The sequence below is a fragment of the Megascapheus bottae genome, chromosome 2, assembly GCF_031878675.1.
Source record: "Megascapheus bottae isolate mThoBot1 chromosome 2, mThoBot2.hap1, whole genome shotgun sequence".
NCBI lineage: Eukaryota > Metazoa > Chordata > Mammalia > Rodentia > Geomyidae > Megascapheus > Megascapheus bottae.
In genome coordinates this window covers 42078518-42104425 of record NC_143510.1, presented here as the reverse complement: position 1 = coordinate 42104425, position 25908 = coordinate 42078518, and the positions used below count along the sequence as shown (strand labels likewise).

At 39.0% G+C, this 25908-nt stretch overlaps 1 protein-coding gene across 18 annotated transcripts in view; it reads right to left on the bottom strand.

Moving 5' to 3' along the window:
* The window catches only part of Pphln1 (periphilin 1), a 147787-nt gene that overhangs the window by 11383 nt on the left and 110496 nt on the right, over window positions 1-25908 (bottom strand). For 15 of the 18 annotated variants that reach the window (XM_090324307.1, XM_090324299.1, XM_090324405.1 and 12 more), the window contains one exon: window positions 9317-10137. In XM_090324307.1, coding sequence (XP_090180433.1) covers window positions 9943-10137 — 195 coding nt within the window. In that variant the 3' untranslated portion in view covers window positions 9317-9942. Of the gene's footprint in view, window positions 1-7606; window positions 8020-9316; window positions 10138-25908 lie in introns of those variants that run through there. The other 3 variants (XM_090324315.1, XM_090324271.1, XM_090324280.1) reach the window with 2 other exon arrangements.

Genomic DNA, 25908 nt, shown 5'->3' with positions numbered 1-25908 from the left:
TGCGTAGGCCCATTCCTGGATAAGGCTTTCTAGCTAGAGTACAAAGATTTCCTTTGGAAAAGTTCTAATGGGAAATTAAAAGGACCTAACTACAGCATCATTTCCTGGGTCCAACATATTTCCAAAACAAGATTACCAGGAAAATGAAGCACATGCTTCAAGAACAAAGACACATGTTGATGCCTCTCCATTCTCCTCTTCTGGAGTAAACCAGTTCCCCAGGTGTGGAGCATTAAAAATCACGATGTTGCAGTGGGCTGTATCAAGCAGACCCATAGGCTGCAGAAATACACATTTTATGGAAGGTGCTGGCCTCAAGCACAAATAAATCTGGCAGTAATTCACCCTTGTCATTTGTCCCTCTTTCCTAACATAATTATATAGACTTAAGGAAATACAAAAATGCCTCATCACAGTAATAGCCTTGGTGTTTTTAAATCTTTTTAAGCTAAAAACTGGCTACCAAGGAAGAGGGGGCAGCAAATCTAGCAAGAGCATAATGGATTTGGGCCAGTCAGTGTATATACTCCAAAATATGGTCCAAGATAAACATCAGACATCAAGGCCTGGCCACTAACCTTGGAAGGGTGAGGGAAAACTAAAGGTTACATGTTCCCAGAGCAGTCACTGCAGAACACTGCCCACAGGGTCACTGGCAGACTGGACACAAAGTCCTTTCAGCTTCCATTGAGAGACAAAATAAGATTCATTTAGCATATGTATTAGCCATTCTGTTATGCCTTCTAGTCCCTGACTGAAACCACAAGTGAATTAAACATTTTCTTTCTGACATCTCACTTTAGAGACAAAACTGGATCTTCAATGATAGTAAAATGGGACCTGGGAGCTAGTGGTTTATGCCTGTAATCCTAGCTACTCTGGAGGTGGAGGTGTGAAAAGTGTGGTTCACAACCAGCCCAGGTAGCCAAGTCCATGAGACTCTTACCTCCATTGAACCACTAAAGAGCCCCAAATGCAACAGTGGCAGAAGTGCTACATTTGCAACAAAACAAAATCTCAGGGACAGTGCCCAGGCCCTGTGTTCAAGTTCCAGAACCAGCATTAAAAAAGGGGGGAGGGGGCAGGAGTTTGGCCTAGTGGTAGAGTGCTTACTTAGCATGCACGAAGACCCAGGTTCGATTCCTCAGTACCACATACATAGAAAAAAGCTGGAAGTGGTACTGAAGCTCAAATGATAGAGCTCTAGCCTTGAGAAAGTCCAAGGACAGTGCTCAGGCCCTGAGCTCAAGCCCAGGACTGGCAAAAAAAAAAAAAAAAAAAAAGTTCAAAAAAAAAAAAAGTAAAACTGAAAGGAGTACCTGAGACAACCTGTGGATGCCAACTATGATCACAGAATAAACCCAAACGCTGGACCATCAGCTTTTTCCTGAGTAGCCAGGAACTCAACTTTTGTGAAGTTTTAAAACATCAGCAATGAATTAAAATATTTCCTTGAAAATGGGAGAACAAGCTGGGCACGCGTAGCTCATGCCTAATCATAGCTACTCAGGAGGCTGAGATCTGAGGATTGCAGTTCAGACAGGCCAGGCAGGAAAAGTCCATGAGACTCTTATCTCCAATAAAACAGCAGAATATCCGAAGTGGTGCTAGAGCACTAGCCTTGAGCAAAAGAGCTCAGAGAAAGCACCCAGACCCTGAGTTCAAGCCCTATGACCAACAAAACAATGTCTTCATCTATACTTTTTCTTACTGTGACCTAGGGAAGGCACGGTTAATTGCTATATAACCAGCCAGAAGCACATTCCTGTCATCCCATAGACTTTCTGTAAACCCTTAAGCAGTTCCAGTTTGTCTCCTGGACAAAGGAGAAATACAAATGTTGCTGGGGTAACAATATAAGAGTGGCTTTCAAAATGGTGGTGGAGGGAAATGTAAAAGAAAATTAAGACATTGGGTATCTATATAAACTTCGTCACAAGATCAGACAACTTTATTTTGTTTGAATGAATCCAGCTAGCTGGGCCAGAATTCTCATTGGGGGGGATCAATTTGAAAATTTCCCATCTCTGTTGTCTCTTGCAAAAAGTATTATGCCAACCCAAGAAGTAACTTCTCTAGAACTATTTGGATTCAGGGATATAAATCATACCATGAAGAAGATGAATGTACGCCAGGCATGGTGGCTCATGCCAACAATCCTATTTACTCAAGGAGGCAAAGATTAGGAGAATTACCATTTAAAGCCAGTCAGGGTAAAACAAGTTCAGAAGAACCCATGTTCACCAATTAAAAGCTGGGTGCACACCTGTCACCCCAGCTATGCAGATGGTATAAATGGGGGGAATCATGGCCTAGCCATGACTGGCCCGAGCATAAATGTGAGATCTTATTGAAAAACCCATAAAGCAGAAAGTGGCGCTGTGGCTCAAGTAGTAGAACACTAGCCTTGAGCTGAAGAGCTCAGGGACAGTGCCCAGGCCCAGGGTTTAAGCCCCGTGACTGACAAATAAATAAATAAATACTTGAGACAGTAAGTAGACAAGAAGTTGAAGCATGTAACAAAATGGAACTTTGGGGATAATTATCTCCCTGTCAGTACATACTCTTAAATTGGTTTTGTCTCTCCACTGAGTAGTTTGGAAACTGCAAAGAAGTCCTCGACAGTCAAGGATTACTTGAGAATGTATCTTGTGAACTGCAAAATACCACAATGAAAGTTTCTGACCTTGTTTACATAGTGATCCATGTCTTTCTCTCCAGTTGACAGAAGGAAAAGGTTTTCTCAACCTTCTAGAGGATAGCTATCAGGCTATAGTAAAGGTGTTTAATTACACTTGGCTATTCAAAGCCAGGCAATGGTGGCTTACACCTATAGTACTAGCTTCTCTCCATCAACAAGAAAGGCTGGAGATAAAGCTGTGCTTCAAATGGTAGAGCACCAGCTTTGAACAAAAGTAAAGGACAGTGCCCAGGCCTTAAGTTCAAGCCTCAGTAGCATCACAAAATGACAATCTGCTACTCAAATGGTACAGTTTGGTTAACAGACTCTCTATCCTGATGATTCCTTCTCAGATTCCACCATAAGTCTAGGTGAGGTAGCCACAACCTCAAAGGTATTTTTTTTTTAATATTTCAAAAGCAGAAATCATAGGAACCAATATGGAAGTTCGGAACAGCCAGTAAGAAAGAAGTAAAACCACCAGAAAAACCTACCAACTTAAGATTTCAACTGTTACATATGTTTTTATAAAGCTGTTAATTTTACACATAGCCCAGAATAATCAGATTACATATTAACTACACATATATCAAAAAACTAGTCTGTCCTGAAGTCAAGATTTTATCCCAGTTCAGAAGACTACGAAACACTCTACTTTTCTTCCCCAACATCATCAATCTTAGACTGGAAAGACTTGAGTCAAACACTAAATCAGTTCTACCACTTGCTAGACAGGTACATTATAAATTCTCTTATTCTTCACAGCAAAAGTGAGAATATAATTTCTCATTTATTTCTGGTTTGTGCTCAGCCCAACCCCAGGAGGGAAAAAGTCCTTATTGGTAAAGAGTTACACACGAACATATTTTGTAAACCAAAAATACCACAATAGTTGTCTAAGCTTACTTAGTGAAATATGAGAAAAACATGGTGTTTCTAAAGATTCTAGTAAATACTTAATAAAACTAAACCTGAGCATAGTTGGGCAACAACTAACCTGATAATACTAGATTTAGTAGGATTACATTAGAACAGTATTAATTCATGAAAAAATGACAAAATAAACAGGTGTCTGCTGCTACATAAATGTATATTAGGCTCTACCATCATTTGTTATTCCAATACAGCTTAAAGTCTGGGTGCCATGGGTAAGTTTTTTTTTTGTTGTTTTTTTTTGGGGGGGGGGGGTGGAGGGGTCATGGCTCGAACAGCCTGGGCGCTATCCCTGAGCTCTTCAGCTCAAGGCTACCACCCTACCTTTGAGCGAAGTGCCACCTCCCATTTTCTAGAGGTTAATTGGAGATAAGAGTCTCAGGTCCTTTTGCGCCCAGGCTGGCTTTGAACCTTGATCCTCAGATCTCAGCCTCCTGAGTAGCTAGGATAACAAGCGTGAGCCACCGCACTGGCTTGCGTACATTTTTTATACAATTCCCATCACTCAAAGGTCAATGAAGCTATCCTTTGAGTGTTACTTGACAAAAAATGAACAATAAGATTCATCAACGGGAGAGCTGCTATAATGAAAAAGATAAACATGGCCCCCAACTGTTCAGTATTTGTATTCGATGTAGTCACATAAGTCCCCAGGTCCCTGAACTGACAGAAACTCAAGGCTGTGGTAGTATTGCTACTCGACTTAGGAAGGCATAAAGAACAGGAATGTCCAATACCCCAAAAGTCGCAGTTCCTGCTTTACCCAGGAGCGAACTACTACACCTAACTAGGGTGAGCCAAGAATGTGACCCAGCACCAACTTTCTTACCATGAAAAAAATAGGAGAAAAGATCCTGCTAACTACTTTAGTCCTACTACTTACCATTCCTGCACTCACTGTGTGTGTGTACAGGGGCTCAAACTCAGGGCCTAGTCGCTATCCCTTGGCTTTTTCACTCAAGTCTGGTACAGCCACAGCCCTACATCCAGCATTTTTTTATATACTTTTTTTTTTTTTTTTGCTAGTCCTGGGCTTTAGCTCAGGGTCTGAGCACTCTCCTTGGACTTTCTCAAGGTTAGAGCTCTACCACTTGAGCCTCAGCACCACTTCCAGCTTTTTTCTATGCATGTGGTACCAAGGAATCGAACCCGGGTCCTTGTGCATGCTAGGCAAGCACTCTACCACTAGGCCAAACTCCTGGCCTATACATCGAGCATTTTTGAAAGCAGTTTTCTGGCTCTACCACTTAAGCCACATCCTCTGCCCTTTTTCTTTTTTTTTTTTAGCATTTATTAATATTGATTTTTACATATTTCAAATGATGTGTTTAACAAACACTTCAAGAAGGGAATCTCTATATATAATCACAGGCACTTAGTTTTTAGAACATATTCAAAATTAGGCTAAGGGTTTATATATCATAGATACATATTAATCAATGTAATAAAACATTATGTCTATGGAGTCATAAGTTTATATATCTATGTAGTTGTGTTTATATTTCCCGTATCATGTCCATAACATTGGGTATGCAAATATTGAGTCCTTGTTCTTGCACTATTTGGATCTAATAGCCACATATTAAGGATACCATGCGCCTTTTGTTCCTTTGGTCTTGACTTGTCTCACTCAATATGATTTGCTCTAGATTCATCCGCTTCCCTGAAAATGCCATTATTTTATCTTGTCTGTTGGCAATGCAGAATTCCTTTGTATATATATGCCACATTTTCTATATCCATTCATCTGCAGTAGGGCATCTGGATTGTTTCCATCGCCTGGCTATTGTGAATAGTGCAGAGATGAACATAGCTGAGCAGGTGTCCTTATCATATCCTGCGTTATGATGTTCGGGATAGATGCCCAGAAGTGGTATGGCGGGATAGTAGGAAAGGTCAATTTTCAGTTCTTTAAGAAACCTCCACACTGCTTTCCAGAGTGGCCTCTAGGCCTTTCCTGCTTTACTTTCCAGCATGGAACTTTTACTTGGACTAGCCTTGGATAGTGATCCTCCTATTAGTCTTTCCAGGCAGCCGAGGTCACTGATGTACATTATCACATTCAGCTCACTGAGCTGGGGTCTCCCTAACTTACTTACCTGGGTTAAGCCTAGAATCAAGAGCCTTTTGATCTCTGCTGCCCAAGTATTACAGACATGAGGTGACCGGATCCCAAAATCTTGATTGTTAACTTACATGGACTGAGAAACATCTAAGGAGATTAGTAAAGCACACTCTAGGTATGTTAGTGAGGATGCTTCCAGACATAATTAACTAAGAAGAAAAAACCTTCCCTATGTGAATAACACTGCTTCCATATACCTGGAACCAGATGGAATAAAGGGGAAGCCAAGGATTCTCTCAACTTCTTGGCTTTCATGAAATCAGAACTTTGTTCTGCCTCACTGTAGGCCCCCAAACGGAGCCACATGACAACAAACTGAAACTACTGCACTATTTTAGGCTTCCTACAGTTGCTTGGGATCCTAGGTACATGAGACTATCTCTAGCTTTCTCCCGTGAAGATGGGAGTCTCATGGACTTTTATGCCAGGCTGGCCTGAAACCAAGATCCTCCCCATCTCCCAACTCCCAAGTACCTAAAATTACAAACAGAAGACACATGCACCCAGCTTTCCAATATTTTTCTTCCTCAGAGCAAGGAAAATGTAACAGCCACACAGGTCTATACCTTTACTATACAATTCCCTAATGTAGATTTTGAGTACTTGTCATGTACCTGAATCTTGTTCCTTCAAGACCCAGAGTTACATGTTAGAAGATACCTTGAAGTTAACAAGTCTGAGTACCAACAATAGCCCCAACTGTGTCTCCTGGCCATAAAGGAAATACAAACCAAAACAATGCTGAGGCCAGGCGCTGGTGGCTCATGCTTATAATCCTAGCTACTCAAGAGGCTGAGATCTGAGGATCATGGTTCAAAGCCAGCTTGGGCATAGAAGTCCATGAGACTCTAATCCCAGAAAATTGTAGTGGCACTGTGGCTCAAAATGGTAAAGCACTAGCCTTGAGCTGAGGAGCTCGGGGGCAGCGCCCAGGCCCAGAGTTCAAGCCCCATGACTGACAAAAACAAAACAAAAAAAACACACACACATACAGTGTTGAGTTTCCATTTCACCCCAGTAAGACTGGCAAACATGGAAAATTCGAACAATGATAAATACTAGCAGGGAAGTAGGGAAAAGGAACCCTATTACACTGTTGGTGGGAATGTAAACTAGTACAACCACTCTGAAAGGTAAAGTAGAGCTTCCCCAACAAACTAAACCTAGAATTACCCTGTGATCCAGGCATACCACTCTGGGCATCCACCCAGAACACTAAAGTCAAGATACGATAAATATGCTTGCACATCCATGTTCACTGTCACACTATTCCCAGGAGCCAAATTAGGGAAACAGTCAAAATACCCTACAACAGAGGAGTAGATGAAGAAAACATATTATATACAATGGAATTTGCAGGGAAATGGATGGACCAAGAACAAACAATGTTAAATGATAAGCCAGGCTCAAAAAGATATCCCATGTTTTCTCTCATATGTGGAAGACAGATCTAAAATATAAATGTGCATGATAACAAAGGGTTCAATATAAGTACATACAAACTTACCAAAGGATGATACACTTAGGGGAGGAACCTGAAGGTGTAATTTCTCCGAACAGCTAATGTACTGTTTGTCAAAATAAATACCGGGATGTAAACCTGCTTCAGGGGAGGACCAAGGGAGGGACATTCGAATGGATGGCAAAAGGGTACACAAGTGTAGCCATCAAATTCAATGTGCATTTGAATTCTGAACTAAGTAACTTGAGGGTGGAGATGGGAGGTAGAAAATGAGGGAGAACAACAAAAAGTCACATTGACCAAGAAGCACTGTGCTCACAACTTGACCTATGAACTTGTAACCCCTTTGTACAACTACTTAGTATTAAAAAAAAAATGGAGTCAAAAGACAAGATTCCTTGCCACCAGTTATTATTATATAGATAATACAATTTTAATCTTATAGTTCTTTGAAATTCAAATCCAAAATTACACATTTGCTGCATATTGTTGTAGGTACCACCTTCTCATATATCGAAACTCTTTAACGAAATTATCCTATGTCCTTTATTCTGATGCTGAGCAATGAACTGAATATTAAGAAGAAATACTACAGAAAGTTACAAGTTTATATCTGGCAAAAAACACTTTTGAGGCTGGTAAATTAGATTAGAGAAGAGACAATCTAATTATTTAAACTTGGTTGCTTTATTTTGTATTTTTTTAAGTTCACAAAAAGTTTTACAATCTGCTTTTCCTCTGTTGATCATCAAGGCTTTATGGTAAGACAATAAATGTTTTGTCACATCGGTTGGGCATTACTCAAAATCAATAGACAATCTACAAATAAGAACATACAGCAAAATACACTGTCTAGAACACATCTGTATATATCTATCCTAAATTAAACTTTAAAAAGGGATTTAAAGAACAAAAACCAAATATGCTGTTTAACACTGACAACTCTAGCAGAATGCTGCTAATGCCAAGCTATATGTAGCTTTAAATGCTTATGTCTAAACTGAAATATATTAGCAAAACACTATTTTCAATAAAACAAACAACTCCTTAGTCTATTACAGTATCTCAAATTTTACTTTTAAACTTGTAAAACCATCTTGATTAAAGGAACTCAATTCTGGAAGTAGACTTCTTTTATGAGAAAGAAAAAACACTGGGAGGATTAAATAAAATCAACATCAGTGTCTTCTTGATCTTTCTAAAGTCAGCAATACCACTGTTCACATTGAAGAACAGCAGGGATAATATATGGGACTTTTACTGGGCTTATACTTTATAAATGCTGGATAAGTCAAGAAGTTAGATTTCAAAGAGAGGAAAATTTAGGTGGCCTAAGAAAACTTTTGTGGCCTGCATCAAGCTTTTAAATTTGTAAAATGGCATAAAACATACTTTGAAGCACCCATTGTAAGTTCCATTAAAAATTATTTATGCTGCTATTTCCACTTTCAATATAATCTTTAGGTACTTTTAGATGATATCAATAAAGGGCATAAAAATAATGTCAGAATTGAAGTGAGTTTATGTTGGAAATGGAAAAAGGATGGGAGGATAATGTAATTGGGCAGTAATAACAAACATGATTGCTAAAGTTTCATACTAACTAATGCTACAAAATTATATATTTTGGCTCAATGCACAGGACTGCTGAAAATGGCCAGGAAATGAGTGTAATATTCTAATGGTCCCAGTTAGATTCTTAACTAACTCTTGATGTGGTTGGCTCACTCATGAAGAACTGGTACACATAGACTCCTTGCTAGCTTACTAATTCTCCTTTGTTTCTTTCAAGAACACTTGAAGGTTAAAGGACATCTAAAAAGTGACCAGAACAAAATATTCAGATTACAGAGTAGTAAAAGAATAATTTGCAAATGATTTAATTATGAACATGTGATTATATTTTTTCAAGTATGGGCCTATGAAAATGTAAAATTCCAATGCTCCCATTATGTGGAGTTTTCTCTTCAGAAAGGCATTTGAGGCATCACATCTTTAAAATACTTACCTTTCATCTCAAATTGCTCTTTTATTCTTACTATATGATACTTGTACAAGGAATTATTTATTTGGAAAAAATATTTTAAGGTGTGTTTTAGAGGTTTTAATGTTTTTGTTGTTGCTGAATGAGAACTGTTCTCAAAGCAAATATTTATGAAGATACCAGGGTACTATTTATTAAGATGGTACCCTCCACCTGCTAAAGGCCTAACAAAAGAGTCAGGTTAAAATAATAATAATAATAATAATAATAATAATAATCACACCTCAAAATGCTAACAGTTTCAGTTTTCACATGGCAATCTCCATGACAAGTATGCAAAAGACTACACACATTTAAATGGAATGATCTCTACTTATAAATTACACTCACATGACCAAACAAATCACCACATGCTGTGGAAGATAGTAGAACAGGAGTAAGTATAAAAGACTGCTCTCCAGCAGAGCAAAGCTCAGCAAAATAACCATCTTTTTTTTTTTTTTTTTTGCGAGGTGGGGGTGGGAGAGGGTGGAGGGGTGGTAGAGGCAGGGAATATGAACTAGGTGGCTTTGATTAGAAAAAAAATTCTAATCAAAATATTTATTTTAGATGTTTAAATTGGAAATGTGGCCAAATAAGTATCTCTTTATAACAAAAGTTCTATACATTATGGATTTACACAAATCCAGAAGTGGAGGAGGGAAGGTGGTTACATCTAGAAACATTTCTTTCTTTATTTTGCCTGAACACTAATTCTTCTAAAAAGGCTCTCCAAAATCTTGAGCAGAATTGTCATATTCTGCAATAAAATTCTTTAGTTCTTCAACACACCGCTCACCTATTTCATGTAAATTCTGCCTCAGTGCAAACTGTATTGACTGTTCTAATGATGGATCTTTTTCGATCAGCATTTTCACCACCATCCCAAAAGTTTCACAGTCTTGCCGGTAAACCTGAAACAGCAAAACACATTCCAGTTAGGTGACACTGAATATAGCTAGGCAAACATTTGGCTGACAGACTAGGCAAGATTACAATGCTGAAGTCTGAAGGGGAAATACGCTGAACATCCACCAGCTGCAGTCACTGATGCCACCTTTAAACCCCTATCTTGGGTATTGGCTAACAGCTTGAAAGAGCACAAAAACATTGATCTATCACATGTAGAAGCTTAGCATGACATTTGAAGCAAGGCAGTAGTAGCCTTCCAGGCTAGATGAGAAGAGGTAAGAACAAAGGCCAGGTAATAGTGTTGTTCATTTACTTGTGTGGAGAAAAAAAGGATTCTGAGTCTCTAATTTGGATCCTTTCTTTGGATCATGACCAAATGACAAGTCCAGAATTGTTTAGTATGCAATAAATAGCTATATGAATGAGAGGAAAACAAAAACAAAACTTTTCAAGAAGTTATAAATATTTAACCATAGTATAGGAACCAAGACAGGAAGGATTAAAATCAGAACAATATATTACACACAGATGTATAAATATGCATATTCACATAAATACTTAATATGCATATAGTGAATATATTTCTACTTCAATTTTATTTTAGTTTACTTCAAAATGTGTATTTTTGATAGGTAACAATTACACAACAATAAAATTGCTAAGTTTTCTCCACAGTACATGTTTTATTCTTCTTTCTTGTGCCTACAGTGGGGCTTAAACTCAGGGCTGTCCCTTGGCTTTTTCCCCTTAAGTCCAGTACTCTACCACTTGAGCCATACTTATACTTCTGTTTTTCTATTATTATTGTGTTTATTTTATTTTTTTCCAGTACTGGACTTGTGCTCAGAGCCTGAGCACTATTCTTGGGCTTTTCATCAAGGTTAGAGCTCTACTACTTGAGCCACAGCACCACTTGTGGCTTTTTTCTATGTATGTGGTACTGAGGAATCAAACCCTAGTCTTCATGCATGCTAGGCAAGTACTCTCTACCATTAGGCCAAACTCCCGGACCTGTATTTTTTTTTTTAAGTGACTAACTGGAAATAGAGTCTCACAGACTTCACTGCTTAGTCTGGCTTCAAACGAAAATCCTTAGATCACAAGCGTCCTGAGTAACTAGGATTACATTTACAAGCCACCAGGATCCAGCCATATTTTACCTTTTTTTTTTTTTCCTAGTCCTGGGGTTTTCCTCGAAGCTAGTGCTCTACCACTTGAACCCCAGCACAGCACCACTTCTGACTTTTTCTTTTTATGTGGTACTGAGGAATCAAACCTGGGTCTTCGTCAAGCACTCTCACCACTAGGCCAAACTTCTGGCCCACTGACCAATCTTTATTTGTAAAAAATCTGTTTTTTAAAAAATCTGTGAATGGTCAAGAATGTAGCCTAGTGGTAGAATGCCTGCCTAGCACGCATGAAGCCCTGGGTTTGATTCCTTGGTACCACAGACATAGAAAAGCCAGAAGGTGCTGTGGCTCAAGTGGTAGAGCACTAGCCTTGAGGAAAAGCCCAAGGACAGTGCTCAGGCCCTGAGATCAAGGCCCAGGACTGGGGGGGGGGGGGGGGGGGGGAAGAGGAGGGGAGAAAGAAATCAGTGACTTGAGACACTGCTGGGCTTGTGACAGTTTTTATTCTTCAGCAGCAGGCTGCTGCTGAGTTCTCACTAAATCCTTTTCTGTGCTCTTGAAAATAATACACAAGTCCAAGGAAATTTAATGGGTAAGTTCTTCAAAGGATACTGTCTTCTCAGTGGTCACACAAACACATTTCCTAATGAGATGAATTTTACTTATAATAGCAATTCAGCCACTTAAACCAAACACTACTCCAGTTTACCGTGAGGTAAATGAGAAATGCTCAAAGGAACTTAATATATAGGATGTGAAGACAAAAGAGCTCACTATGGCTATGGCTGGTCTACTGAGAACACCAGTCCTAAGTGGAGTCAATGTAGGGCCCATGGGGGAAGAGATGAATCCCTCACCAAACCAGTCAGCGCATATAATAACCTCACTTTAAAAACCAACCAAAGGGCATGGGGGCTACTTGGTGGGTGGCCTAAACTTTATAGGCCTTTTTCTCTTTCTTTTGGAACAGATGTCCTAGATGAGGATAATGTTTCACCTGGACTAATCTGCAAATTCTTTAATGTAAATCTGCTTTTTAGCTAAACTGTAACTCCTCAGCTCATTTGAAGAATACCAATATGCTACTGATTTGCATATGAAAAACACCAAGTCAAGCTTACTTTATAAGTATTTCATAAACATTTCAACTGTGGTATACATACATTTTAAATTGTATTCCCTATGAAACTATTCACCAGAAATGCAAAATTTTTTGTATATTTGTCTACCAAAACTGTAGAAGGCAATATAATTCTCTACTAGAGGGAAAATTTTTCTAAAAGGTCTGTTTAAAATACCCTAGCTTGACATTAGACAGGAAATCATTAGTTTTTGTTAAAGGAAGACCTCGCCCTACAACATTTTATAAATACAAGCCAAAATTGTCAGAAACCTATTTCGGAAATCTGTTCCACAGTAAACTCCATCCCAAAACAGGAAGGGTGTAGTTATCTAGGAGAGTTTGTTTGCTTAGGGTTCCTAGTTGGAAATGCATTAATAACCTTCAGATTTGATATCTACAGGCCACACAGGAAGATTTTTTTTTTGTTATTTTTGCTGCTTTTGTTATGTTTGGACCTGGGTCAAAGTGAAAACAGGTTAAAGTATGGTTAGGGTTTACAAGACACTGAACAGTTAAATTTGTCAGCATAATAAAAACATTTCCAAAAGTGGTTTCATATATTTATAGTTAAATTTTCACAAAGTGTTTCCAGGAATAAAAGAATATGAAAAAACTATCAAGGCTTTTTCCTCTTAATTACGCTTTCAGATGACTGGAAAGAGTATCTCATACATTAAAAAAATGAAATTCGGATAAACTGAGTTGTTAGGAGAATTCTATTGGGTTCATCACCTTTGATACAGCCATTACAATCTGGAAGAGTGGTTGGAAGAATGGTGGAGATGAGTCTCCCTGTCTAACACAGCAGACACTAGCCTTAGAGTGTGCTCAGCTAAAAATAGAAATGAGTAGGGCAATAGCCTTGAGCTGAAGAGCTCAGGGACAGGACAGCACCCAGGCTGAGTTCAAGCCCCGTGACCCACCCACCCCACCCCCCAAAAAAAAAGAAAAAAAGAACTGAGTTAGAAACCAACAACAGAAAGTCACAGGAAAATCCCAAAACATTTTGGAGATTAAACAATATACTTCTAAGTAACAAAAAGGTCAACGAGGTCGCAAGCGAAACTTGGGCTAGGAGCATAGCTTAGTGGTAGAGTGCTTGCTTAGCACGCACAAATCTCCTGGTGTGATTCCTCAGTACTACATACTCAGAAAAAACTGGAAGCGGTGCTGAGACTCAAGTGGTAGAGTGCTAGCTTTGAAAAAGCCCAAGGACAGTAGCCCTGAGTCCTTAACCCCAGGACTGGCAAAAAAAGAAAAACTAGCCAGGCTCAGTGGCTTATGCTTGTAATCCTAGCTATTCAGGAGGCTGAGATCTGAGGATCGACCTATCCCAGGCACTAAAGACCAAGAGACTCTAATCTCCAATTAACCACTAGAAAAGGGAAAGTGGGACTGTGGAACAGGGGTAGGGCAGTGGCCTTGAGCTGCAGAGCTCACAGACAACACCCAGGCCCCATGACCCACAAAAACAAAACAAAGCAAAACAAATGAAAAAAAACCTTATACTAAGTAAAAATATAACACCAGAATTTATAGAAAACAAGTACAGAATAATTTATCAATGTGAAATGTATTATAAAACATAAGAATAATTATCTAAGATTGGGTGCCTATACTCCTAGATAGTTGAGAAACTGACATATAGGTTCAAAGTCAGCATGGCACAAGTAGTAAAGCACCAGCCTAGCAAGCACTCCAAGCAAAGCAAGCATGAAACCCTAAGTCCCAGGAACACACAAACATGCAGTCATCTAAAGGTTGGAAACGAGAAAACAACAAATGAAACTCAAAAAGCAGATTATAAAACTTACAGGCCAAACTGAAGCTGGCATTAGGAAATAAAAAGAACAAAGTAACTACACTCTGGCCCTTTGAAAAGAGCAATAAAATTGGTAACTCTTTTTACCACCAAACTATACCCTCAATCATCTACTGCTTTATTATTGAAGTATCACATTGACAAACAAGAGGCCTTTTTGTGCTGTTAAAGGAGTTAAAAAAGATATGCCTAACACTCAAAACAGTCTGCTGTGTAAATAAGCATTTTACTCAGATATAATGATGGTAATGATAATGGTAAGAAAAAATACCACTGTTTGGTTTGGTGTGGAGGGTTGAGCACAGGACCACACACACTGAGCTACAACTCAAGCCTGTTCTTCCTTTGTCTAAAGGTAAGGTAACATTAAAAAATGGGGTTACAGCTGGAAAAAAACAAACAAAAACCTTTCTAAAACATAAAACAGTACTTTAGGTGATACTTAATTCGTGTGGCATACTTAGAGCATAGGGTATGTTCTTCCTTAAAGGAAACATAAAAGTACTCTCTCAAGAAGTTTGGATCTATACCCACAAAAAAAAAATAAAAAATCAGCAAAAGTGGAATTAGATGGTTTTGGAGATATCAGGGAGAAAAGCTGGCTAAGAATCCATGCTTAGGGGTCCTGAGAGGTAATAGAGACTGATAAAAATAAGAAGCAACAAACGAAAAGTAAAACTCAGAGACTTTACAAGCCACGAAAGCAATAAGTACAGCTGGCAACAGGCACACCTTTATAATCACAGCACTCAGGATGCGGAGGTAGGAAAATCACAAGTTTAAGGCCAGCTTAGGCTGTATACCAAAGCTAAAGAAAACAGTACAGATGTGATCATGTGAAAAGTGATAGGGGAAGGTTTTAAGATACAATATTGGGAGTGAAGACAGGTTTGTCCTAAAGAAATCTTCTGAGATAACTAAAACACAGCCAGGACCAACCATCAACAGAAAATTGAGTATGAGTCAGAACTTCTGGAGAAAACAAAACAGCAGTGAGTGAGGGAAATATCAATTCATAATCTTTAGCACAGTTGAGGCTATGGGAGATTTTGGAAGGGAATAAGTTCTATTTGCACAAAGATATTCAGTAACTGATGAGTGAATTTTCTTTCTATTTTTTAAAGACTGTGTTTGAAACTGGCTGTTAAGGAGGCAATTTGTAAAAAGAAAGTTGTTGGGCTGGAAATGTGACTTAGTGGTAGAGTGTTGCCTAGCAAAGAAAAGGCCAGAAGTGGCAATGTGTACTAGCCCTGAGCACAGAGAGGTTCAGGGACAGTGCCTAGATCCTGAGTTCAAACCCCAGGACCAGCAATCAATCAGTCAAAGTTGCATATTACTAAGAGTTGGGTTATGAACACATGGTTTATTAGATAGATCTATTTAGTATGTGAGTAAAATTCACATAATCACACACATTCAAGTTAATGATAATGCATTAGATCTACAATGCCTTAGCGAATCATCTCCATAGATTTCTCAAGCATATATATAAACTACCATATAAATTTGTAGGATTGAATCAGATTAATACTCAATTATGACTCTTCATTGATACCTTTTCAGCTTACTCTTTCAATGGTGACATATTTAAAGAAGGGGTTAGATGGCTGGGAGTTTGGCCTAGTGGTAGAGTGCTTGCCTAGCATGCACGAAGACCCGGGTTCGATTCCTCGGTACCACATACATAGAAAAAAAACGGAAGTGGTGCTGAGGCTCAAGTGGTAGAGCTCTAGCCTTGAGAAAGTCCAAGGACAGTGCTCAGGCCATGACCTCAAGCTCAAGACTGGCAAAAAAAAAAAAAAGGGGGGGGGGTTAGATATGAAGTAAATAGATTAGCTAGATGAGACCTTATTGAGTCTACTCAGGAGGCTGAGATCTGAAGATCAAGGTTCAAAGCCAGCCCAGGCACAAAAGGACCTGAGACTCTTATCTCCAATTAACCTTTGGAAAACAGGAAGTGGAGCTGAGCTCAAGGGTAGGGTGGTAGCCTTGAGCTGAACAGCTCAAGGACAAAGCCTAGCCCAGGGATAGGGCAGTAGCCTTGAGCTGCAGAGGTCAGGGACAACACTCAGGCCAAGTTCAAGCCCCATGAAGGAAGGAAGGAAGGAAGGAAGGAAGGAAGGAAGGAAGGAAGGAAGGAAGGAAGGAAGGAAGGAAGGAAGGAAGGAAGGAAGGAAGGAAGGAAGGGAGAGAGGGAAGGGGGGAGGAAGGGAGGGAGGGAGGAAGGGAGGGAGGGAGGAAGGGAGGGAGGGAGGAAGGGAGCGACGGAGGGAAACAGAAAGGTCAAGGACAGTGCTCAGGCCCTGAGTTCAAGCCCCAGGACTGACAAAAACAAAAAACAAAAAAACATATGAACAGGGGAACTGTAGTCAGACAGCCGTCCTTCACCTTAGCAGGTTCCACATCCACCCATCTGTACTTAACGTGTATGGAATGTTGACATTGTCATTACTCCCGAAACAATGCAGAGCAACAATTCTGTATGCAACATTTATATTACATAGGAATTATTTATGGGTTATGGGAAGCTATATAGGGGCTATACACAAGCACTATACCATTATATGGAGATGACTCCAGTATCCACGAATTCTGTTATGAATACAGGATGCTAGAACTGACCTCTCTGACTATATAAGAAAAAAAAATCAAAACAAACCCCCAAAACCCCTTTCTTCCCCATTTACAATACTCTGTACTTCATTTCTGACATTCAATTCTAGCTCTTAGGTGAAGTGTGCAGTACCAAAACTTACCCTCCCCATGTTGAAGCCAGTTGCTGTCTGAAAGCCTTCAGAACATCTTACCAAAAGGTTCCTAGATTACAGGTGTGAGCTATTTTGTGCAGCTTAATGTTCCAGCTTGCTAATGCTCTGATTGATTCACACAGCAAACAGGGCTACCCTGAAGCACAAAACCAGTCATCTAATTATAACAAAGAAGAGACACTTTATCAGTCAGGAAATTTGAAGGTGTTTAAGTGCTATCTTCCAGGGGCAGAGATCAAATATATATATTTCTTCTATCCAGAAATGGCTAGATAAGAAAAACAAAAGAACAACAACAGAATCTTGTATATGGGTGTACACAGTGCAATTCTAAGTTTCCCAGCATAATGTTAGGTGGAAAGTATATTTCAACTACAATATCATCACAGAGATATAGATTTATAGATCTGATCCTATGAGCTTGTAAATAAAGACAGATCTGTTTTGCTTCAACCCCAGAGAATAAAATTTACATCTTCTCTTAGTATGGGTCAGCTAGTGCCGTATCTGAAAATACAGACATGAATATGAATGAGATAAACAAGCCTGTCATGTAGAGCTCACTTATCTTGTATAGAGCAATATTTAGTCAGTAATACAGCACACCCTGCTCAGAAATCACAAGCTAGTAAAAAGAATAGTGCTGAAAAAAAACCACAATAAAATAAATGTAAGAAAAAGATGAAGTATTATAAATGACTTCAAAGAAAAGATCATGGTTATCATGAGTAGTGTGGATCAAAAACATGAAAATAAGAGTTTCTATTGCAGGCAAGAAGTAACAGGTAAGCCAGGTTGCATAGCTTACTAAAGACTAACAAATCTTAGAAGGTTAGCAAGAGTTAGAACTGATGGTTAATAAACAAGATTGGGATAAAAACATAGCTAGATCATGTTTATTGCCAGTACCAGCTTGAGAAATATATTCGTAAGACACAAGGAGTATAAAATGACTAAGCCTAAAATGAAATGTTCACAATGAAGGCAAGATAAGTAACTTAACCATTTCATGTTTTTAATATTTGCATGGCTGAGAATAAAAATTCTTGTCCAAACATCTATCACAGCGAAACTGACCACAAGTTAAAAGTGACTATTTTAAAAGGATTTGTTACTTAGAATGAGGGTAAAATCCTTATATATGCAATGAATTGAATCATATACATAGCTAATTCTTAAAGACAAAATTGTATTTGGGTAAGGATTAAGTAAAGTTCATGAGTATCCAAGAAAAATCCAACATATACCTTAGACTAGTGTTGAATATTTATTTTACACATACACATATACCATATACCACAACCATGAGTACACACAGTGATTCTTGGGTTTAAACTCTAAGCCTGGAGCTTGATAGGCAGGAATTCTACCACTTAAGCCATGGCCCTAGCCTAAATTTGGCTATTTTTGAGATAAGGAAGGAAGGAATATGCCATCCCTGGGGCTTCAACTCAGGGATTAGGCACTGTCCCTGAGCTAAAATACTTGTCAAGATAGCGCTCAACTTCTGGCTTTTTGGTGGTTAATTGGAGATAAGAGTCTCAAGGACTTTCCTACCTGGGCTGGCTTCTAATCACAATCCTATCTCAGCCTACAGAGTAGCTAGGATTATAAGTAAGAACAACCAGTGCCTGGTACATCTCAGTTTTTACCACCACTAGTCTAGATAAGAGAACATTTTTTCCCAGAACATTCTATAATTGTAATCCTGAAAATCTTAGCCTCACACATAGTAAATACCACCACGCCCAGCTATTGGTTAGGATGGGGTAATATGAACTTTTTTTCCCCTACTGGCTGGCCTTGAACTGCAATTCCATCTCAGTTTCCTGAGCAGCTAGGATTACAAGTGTGAGTCACTAGAACCTGGATTTGAGGTAACTTAAATAAACCTCTGTACAATCTACAGCATTTCTTCTCCCAAATTCTAGAAAATGATTGAAAAGTTTAGGGCATGTTGGGTAACTGCTCTACCACTGAACTAAACCCCTTCTGATCATAGAGGATGTTAAACTGCTCATGAGAATGTAGGCTTGAATATGATTTAATATTATCTATCAGAAAAGTGCCTGTTTAAGTAAAAAATGAAGTGATTAATGGAAATATCCTGTTTCCACACAAAGAGGGATAACTTCAACAACTACTCCCTCCCTCTACAGGAAGCAGCTAGAACCGCTTCCAGACCTAGCTTCTCCTCTTCCTTCCCAGGTCATCTCACAAAACAAAAAAAAACCTGAATGGAATTCAGTACTAAGGTTACTTTGACATTCTGGACATACATAAGTGTTCCTCAAACTCAAAGTTTCAGCCAGTGAGTCCTCAGAAAAGAACTCAGAAAATTTTAGTAAAGGCCTTTATGACTAAAAAAGGTGTAAGTTATAATTCTAAGGGTCTTTTCTATGTATAAATACAAAGGCATCAGGCTGAGAGTTTGGCCTACCAGTAAAGTGCTTGCCTAGCATGCACAAAGACCCAGGTTCGATTCCTCAGTACTACATACATAGAAAAAAAGCTGGAAATGGTGCTGAGGCTCAAGTGGTAGAGCTCTAGCCTTGAGAAAGTCCAAGGACAGTGCTCAGGCCCTGAGCTCAAGCCCACAACTGGCAAAAAAAAAAAAAAAAAGGCATCAGGCACTGGTGGCTCACTCCTGTAATCCTCAGTACTCAGGAGGATGATTGTGGTTCAAAGTTAGCCCGGGCAGAAAAGTCCCTGCAACTCTTAGTTCCAATTAACCACTCAAAAACTGGAAGAGTGGCTGTGGCTCAAAGCATTATAGCACTAACCTTCAGCAAGAGTCAAGGGATAGTGCCCAGAACACATAAATACACACACACAATTTAAAATTATTGACAAATTTGAGGTATAAAACCACTAACTTCACATTTCCATATATCCTTGCATTGTTTGTGTTATTTTATGCATCAGGAATCCTCAAAAGCATTGTAGAGTAATTTTTCACATTCAAAGTAAAAAAAAAAAAAAAACAAAAACCATGAGGCAGAGAGATTAAAGGAGTTTGTTTTAAGAAATACAACTAATAGCCAGTTGCGTGGCTCATGTCTGTAATCCTAGCTAATCAGGAGGCTGAGATCTGAGGATCAAGGTTCAAAGCCAGCCCGCACAAAAGAACTTGAGATTTTTATCTCCAATTAACCTGTAGAAAACAGGAAGTGGGGCTTGGCTCAAGGATAGGGTGGTAGCCTTGAGCTGAAGAGCTCAGGGACAGCATCTAGGCTGAGTTCAAGCCCCATGATCCACAGACAGACAGAGAGAAAGAAAGAGAGCGCGAGAGCGCGAGAGAGAGAGAGAGAGAGAGCGCGAGAGCGAGAGAGAGAGCGCGAGAGAGAGCGCGAGAGAGAGAGCGAGAGAGAGAGCGAGAGAGAGAGAGAGAGAGAGAGAGAGAGAGAGAGAGAGAGAGAGAGAGAGAGAGAGAGAGAGAGAGAGAGAGAGAGAGAGAGAGAGGGGAGAGAGAGAGAGAAAGAGAAAGAGAAAGAAATAGACAGACTGACCATATTCACAGCTAAGGTTTCTAATCCACCCCATGTCATGCTGCTGTTAGAGCCCCGAGAACTACTTCAATCCAAAATCATAACAAAGGTATGATAGAGCCTGAACCCTTGGCAAAGACGAATTAGTCTGCAGGGTTCTAAAGAATGGTGTGAAGAACCTGGCTTTGAAGGCCCTGACCATGATCTAGATGACCAATGTCATCTGCCCATGACCCTCATCCATCATTAGACAATACAAGGACTATCAGTTATATGTGTGCATTTTATGTCTCTGGCTGTAAAAAAAAAACAAAACAAAACAAAACAAAAAAAAACATACCCCCTAATGAAACTTAAAACTAGCACTTATTTTTTTATGAAATTTCAGGAATGCCACTAAGATACATTTAAGAAAAATAAAGAGGATGGATCACTCAAGTTTCCCTATGCTGGGAAAAGTACTGTTTTTCTTAAGACTACCAACATCATGGTTGGTTAAACAGCACTTTAGGGTTGCAACAAAACACCAGTGCCACAGGGGAGGCAAGTTCTCCCCTAGCAGTGACTCAGTGAACTAGGTCCATCAACTCTATCATAGTATTTCTTTCACCATTAAAACTTTTCACTTCAGTGTCACTATTCTTACTACGTTCTACATGGCATGGGTATACTGTTTTGCTACATTTTACATCCCCTCTGAACCCCACCTTGTCTGCCCATAACAAAAGTGCTTTTCCTTTTCCTATGATACTGAATAGCTTAAGCATGCTGTAAATGGTAGTTTTCTTTTCTTTTTTGTTAGCTTTTTTTTTTTTTTTTTTGGTTGGTCGTGGGGCTTGAACTCTGGGCCTGGGTGCTGTCCCTGAGCTTTTCAGCTCAAGGCTGATGCTCTCCTACTTGAGCCACCCATAAAATGGTAGTTTTAATGATTCTCCCTTACATTATACTATGAAAAGTTTGTAAACTTTCAAGATGAAAAAAAGTCCTAGCAAATACTATCTTCATGGTGAAGGGGATGGGAATGAGAGTTGCTAGGAAAGTCACATGGTAGTTGGGATTCTCTTATTTCTAACCTCTTACGTAGACCTCTGAACCTAAAATATATTTTATGCCAGCCAAAAAAATATACATTTTTATATAAGACAGAAGAATCCCAGAGTTTACTAGTTTACAAAATTGGGTTTATAATGGTGAGTTTGGGGAATATAGGCAAGAAAGTTAGGAGGACAGAGGGAGGCCTGGAAAGAAAGAAGAGAGTAAAAAGACCCTGCCTGGTGACTTTCCAGGTTCATGTTTCTGCTGGTTTCCAAGAAACCCCTAATGAACTTTCAATACTTTTCTTTTACCTGCTTGAGAATACTTCGTAACTTCTTTTTCTCCGGACAGATACCCATCATGAATAATAGCCTGCTACCTGGACTGGGGTTATTATCTAAAAAGCAGCCTAACAGGCTGTAAAACCCACAGGAACATCACGGTGACCCTGTAAAGCTATTCTTTCAGCAATATCATTGCAAATGAATCTAAGGTGCTTTGCAAACTTTAACATAGGTAAAGACTATAATTTTCCATGGTAAAATTAAACTATTATCCATTCCAGAGATTCCAAATGAAAACAAAGTTTACATTACTCTTACTGAACAAAAATCATACATGTGGCTTTCAAATCATCATATGCAAATATAGGAAGCTGAATTATACTTCTAGCAGGAGTGACTTTTCAATTAGACTATATATATATATATATTCCTACCCTGAATTCTTCCAATGGTTATTTTGAATAAAAGGAATTTTTCACTGGCCTCAGTGGTTCACACCTGCAATCCTAGCTACTCAGGAGGCTGAGATCTGAGGATCACAGGTCAAAGCCAGCCCTGAGACTCTAATCTCCAATTTAACCACTAGAAAACCGAAAGTGATGCTGTGGCTCAAGGGATACAGTGAAAGCTTTGAGCTAAAAAGCTCAGGGACAACACCCAGGCCCGGGCTTCAAGCCCCACAACCAACCCTCACCCCCAAAAAGGAATTTTTCATATCCAACATAAATAGCCCAAATTTTAAAAAAACAGGAGGTACAGTAACAAGTATATTAAAAGTTAAAGAAAAAATAGTATCTTTCCAATGCTTTGAGGGCACTACATACAAAGAGGAAAGTCTACAAATTCCATCATACATATATGAAAATATACTTTATCAAGTCATCAGCAGACATTTTTGTAGTCTATATTTTTATAGCAAAATTTATACAGTAACTAGCATGATTTCAAGCTACTGCGTATCTATTAGGTATTACAAATATTAATGACAGATGACACTGAAATTCCAAGACTCACAGACAAACTTTTTCTTTTTTTTGGTAGGTCATGGGGCTTGAACTCTGGGCCTGAGCGCTGTTCCTGAGCTTTGCAGCTCAAGGCCTACTGTCCTACCACTGGAGCTACAGCCACACTACCTGTTTTCTAGGGATTAATTGGAGATAAGAGTCTCTTGGTCTTTGGTGCCCAGGCTGGCTTGGAACCTCAATCCTCGGATGGTACCCTACTAAGTAGCTAGAATTACAGGCGTGAGCCACCGTGCCCGGTTCACAGACAAACTTTTTAAACTAGAACTAAAACTCAATATGTGATTTTTTGGCTTACTGGCTGGCTCTACCACCTGAACCATGTCCTAGCCCCCAATGAACTCCTAACACTGCCATGTGCACAAATGGACAAACTCTGCCATCTCCATGTCATCCTCAAGGCAAACAAGTGGTAAGCAATGAACACTTAAGCATAAATTTACATATAAACATTAGCAAATAAAAAGATATAAACCTGACCCTCAAAAGATCATTCTGAAAACAGAATTTACCTCTGAAATTCATATAAGTAAAATATATGTATGGTTTACAGATTTGTGATAAGGCAGCATTACTGAGTAACACTGTGGATTGCTATTTATTAATTACCACAGCCAAATGATACAGTATTCTATGAAATTCTAGTGGAAACCTGAAGACCTGATGAATTTTCCCGTAGATATTTTCAATATGCAATATATTTTGTAAAATGGGTCTTTCAAGGTTGATGTACTGGCTTAACAATACTGTTAACTTTTTTGGTTTGTAAAATTACTAGGTCAGAAATGATGAGTAAGTTCTAGGTAAGAATAATAAGGAAAAGCAGAAATAAAATTTTGTTTGGATTAATAGCATTGATTGGGTTCAGATAAAGTAAGGGTCAAAGGTTGACCATCTTATCACAAGAGCCAAAAGGAACAGTACAATGTCATGTGTCCTTTAACCTTACTTTGCTAGGATTATCATGTGCTTGTGTAGATACAACAAAGACAAATCTTTTTTCATATAAACATATTCTGGAAAAATGTACTAAAACATTCTCTCTATACTTATTTCCAGTGTCCTGTGACAATGAAAAGTATAATTTTTTAAAATGTGGCTTCCTTCTCAGAGTTCAGCATTACTGATATTGTAATATTTAAAATTCCAGAAATTAAGATTTATAGTCAGGACTTATTTCGAGAATAAGCACTAAATCATTTGTAGAAGTTTGACAAATAATCCCTCATTGTGACTATTTAGCCTATCAGTCCTAAATTAACCATACTCTTCCTGGAGAAGAGAGTAGTTAAACACCACTCCAAAATTTGACTGCTCTGACTTCTAAGATCTAACTCAATTAAAGGAAACATTAGCTGCTGGGCTAGGGGTAGGGAAAAGCGATTCTATCTAGAATGACATCCACACTTGACTAGCCAAGTTGGATTCTTAACAATACAGTATTAGCCAATACTTAGCTAATACTTAGAGAACTTCCCCCCCCCTAAGTATTACATATAGCAATTAATGGTCAATCCAAAGCACACAGCATACTACACTGGAAAGTGTAAACTCATTTTGTGTCGCTTATATAATTTCTTTTTTAGGGGGGGAGAGTGGGGAATTGTGCCTGTCCTAGAGCTTGAACTTATGGCCTGGGCACTGTTCCTGAGCTTTTCTGCTCTCTTGAGCCATAGTTTCACTTCCAGCTCTTTGGAGATGGGCACTGTCCCTAAGCTTTTTGATCACTTGAGCCACAGTTCCACTTCCAGCTTTTTGGTGATTAACTGCAGATAAGTCTCATAGACTTTCATGTCTCAGTTCTTCAGATCTCAGCCTCCAGAGTAGCTAGGGTTGTAGGCATAAGCCACTAACACCAGGCATTAGTCTATTCTTTTGTGAAAATACAATTTTTGGTCAAAGTCCAGGCATCCGCTGGATACCTACAATCCCATCACTTAGGAGGCTGAGGAAAGACGATAGCAATATGAGGGCACATATTGCTACATAAGGAGACATAGAAGAACAAACATAAAAAGATTTCATCTAAGCTGGGTAATGGCAGCTCACATTTGTAATCTTATCTACGCAGAAAGCAGAATTCTAGAGGACTTCTGAATTCAGCTGACTTCAAAGTCAGCTGAAGCCAGGAGCTTAGCTTGTGGTAGAGTGCTTGCCTAGCGTGCACGAGTTCGATTTCTCAGTACCACATATATAGAAAAAGCTGGACGTGGTGTTGTGGCTCAAGTGGTAGAGCTCTAGCCTTGAGAAAGCCAAAGGACAGTGATCAGGCCCCGAGTTCAAACCAGGACCAGCAAAAAAAAAAAAAAAAAAAAGTCATCTGAAGAAAAGTCCCCAAGATTCCATCTCCAAAATAATAAAAGCAAAAATAGAAGCATGACTCAAGAAAGCAAGTGGTCCTCAGCTCAAATCCTACTATTGCTTTAAAGTTTCAGCATGTCTAATGTGTATTTATTTATTTATTTTTGCCAGTCCTGGGCTTGAGCTCAGGGCCTGAGCACTGTCCTTGGACTTTCTCAAGGCTAGAGCTCTACCACTTGAGCCTCAGCACCACTTCTGGAACCCGGGTCTTCGTGCATGCTAGGCAAGCACTTTAACCACTAGGCCAAACGCCCGGCCCTAATGTGATTTTTGAAAGAATCAAAACCAAATCAAAATGTACACATAAAACTACTCCAGAAATGTTACAATTCAAGGTGACATTATTTCAGAATTCAAAAGTAAAATGCAGCAGTGAAATAAAGCAATAATTAAGATGTAAACCTATTATATGTAAAACAAAAGGAAAATTTTTCCAGTTCTGCATGTCTATTATGAGGGTGTGACAAGAAAGCTCAGAATTTTTTCTTCAAGCACTAAATCATCTGATTCAAGCCAGAATTTATCCTATGTAGCTCAACTGTGTAGCAGCCACCATTCTGTATTCTATATTTTCCCTAACTGGCAGTTATTTCAGTTTCAAAGACCCCCCCCCCTCAAAAAAAAAAGCCATATAAAACTAGAACGAAATACAACCTAAAAATTATCAACTGCTGCAAGACAGGCCAACGGTGGCATTCCAGGCCATCCTTAGCTATATAGCCAATGTCTCAAAAAAAATA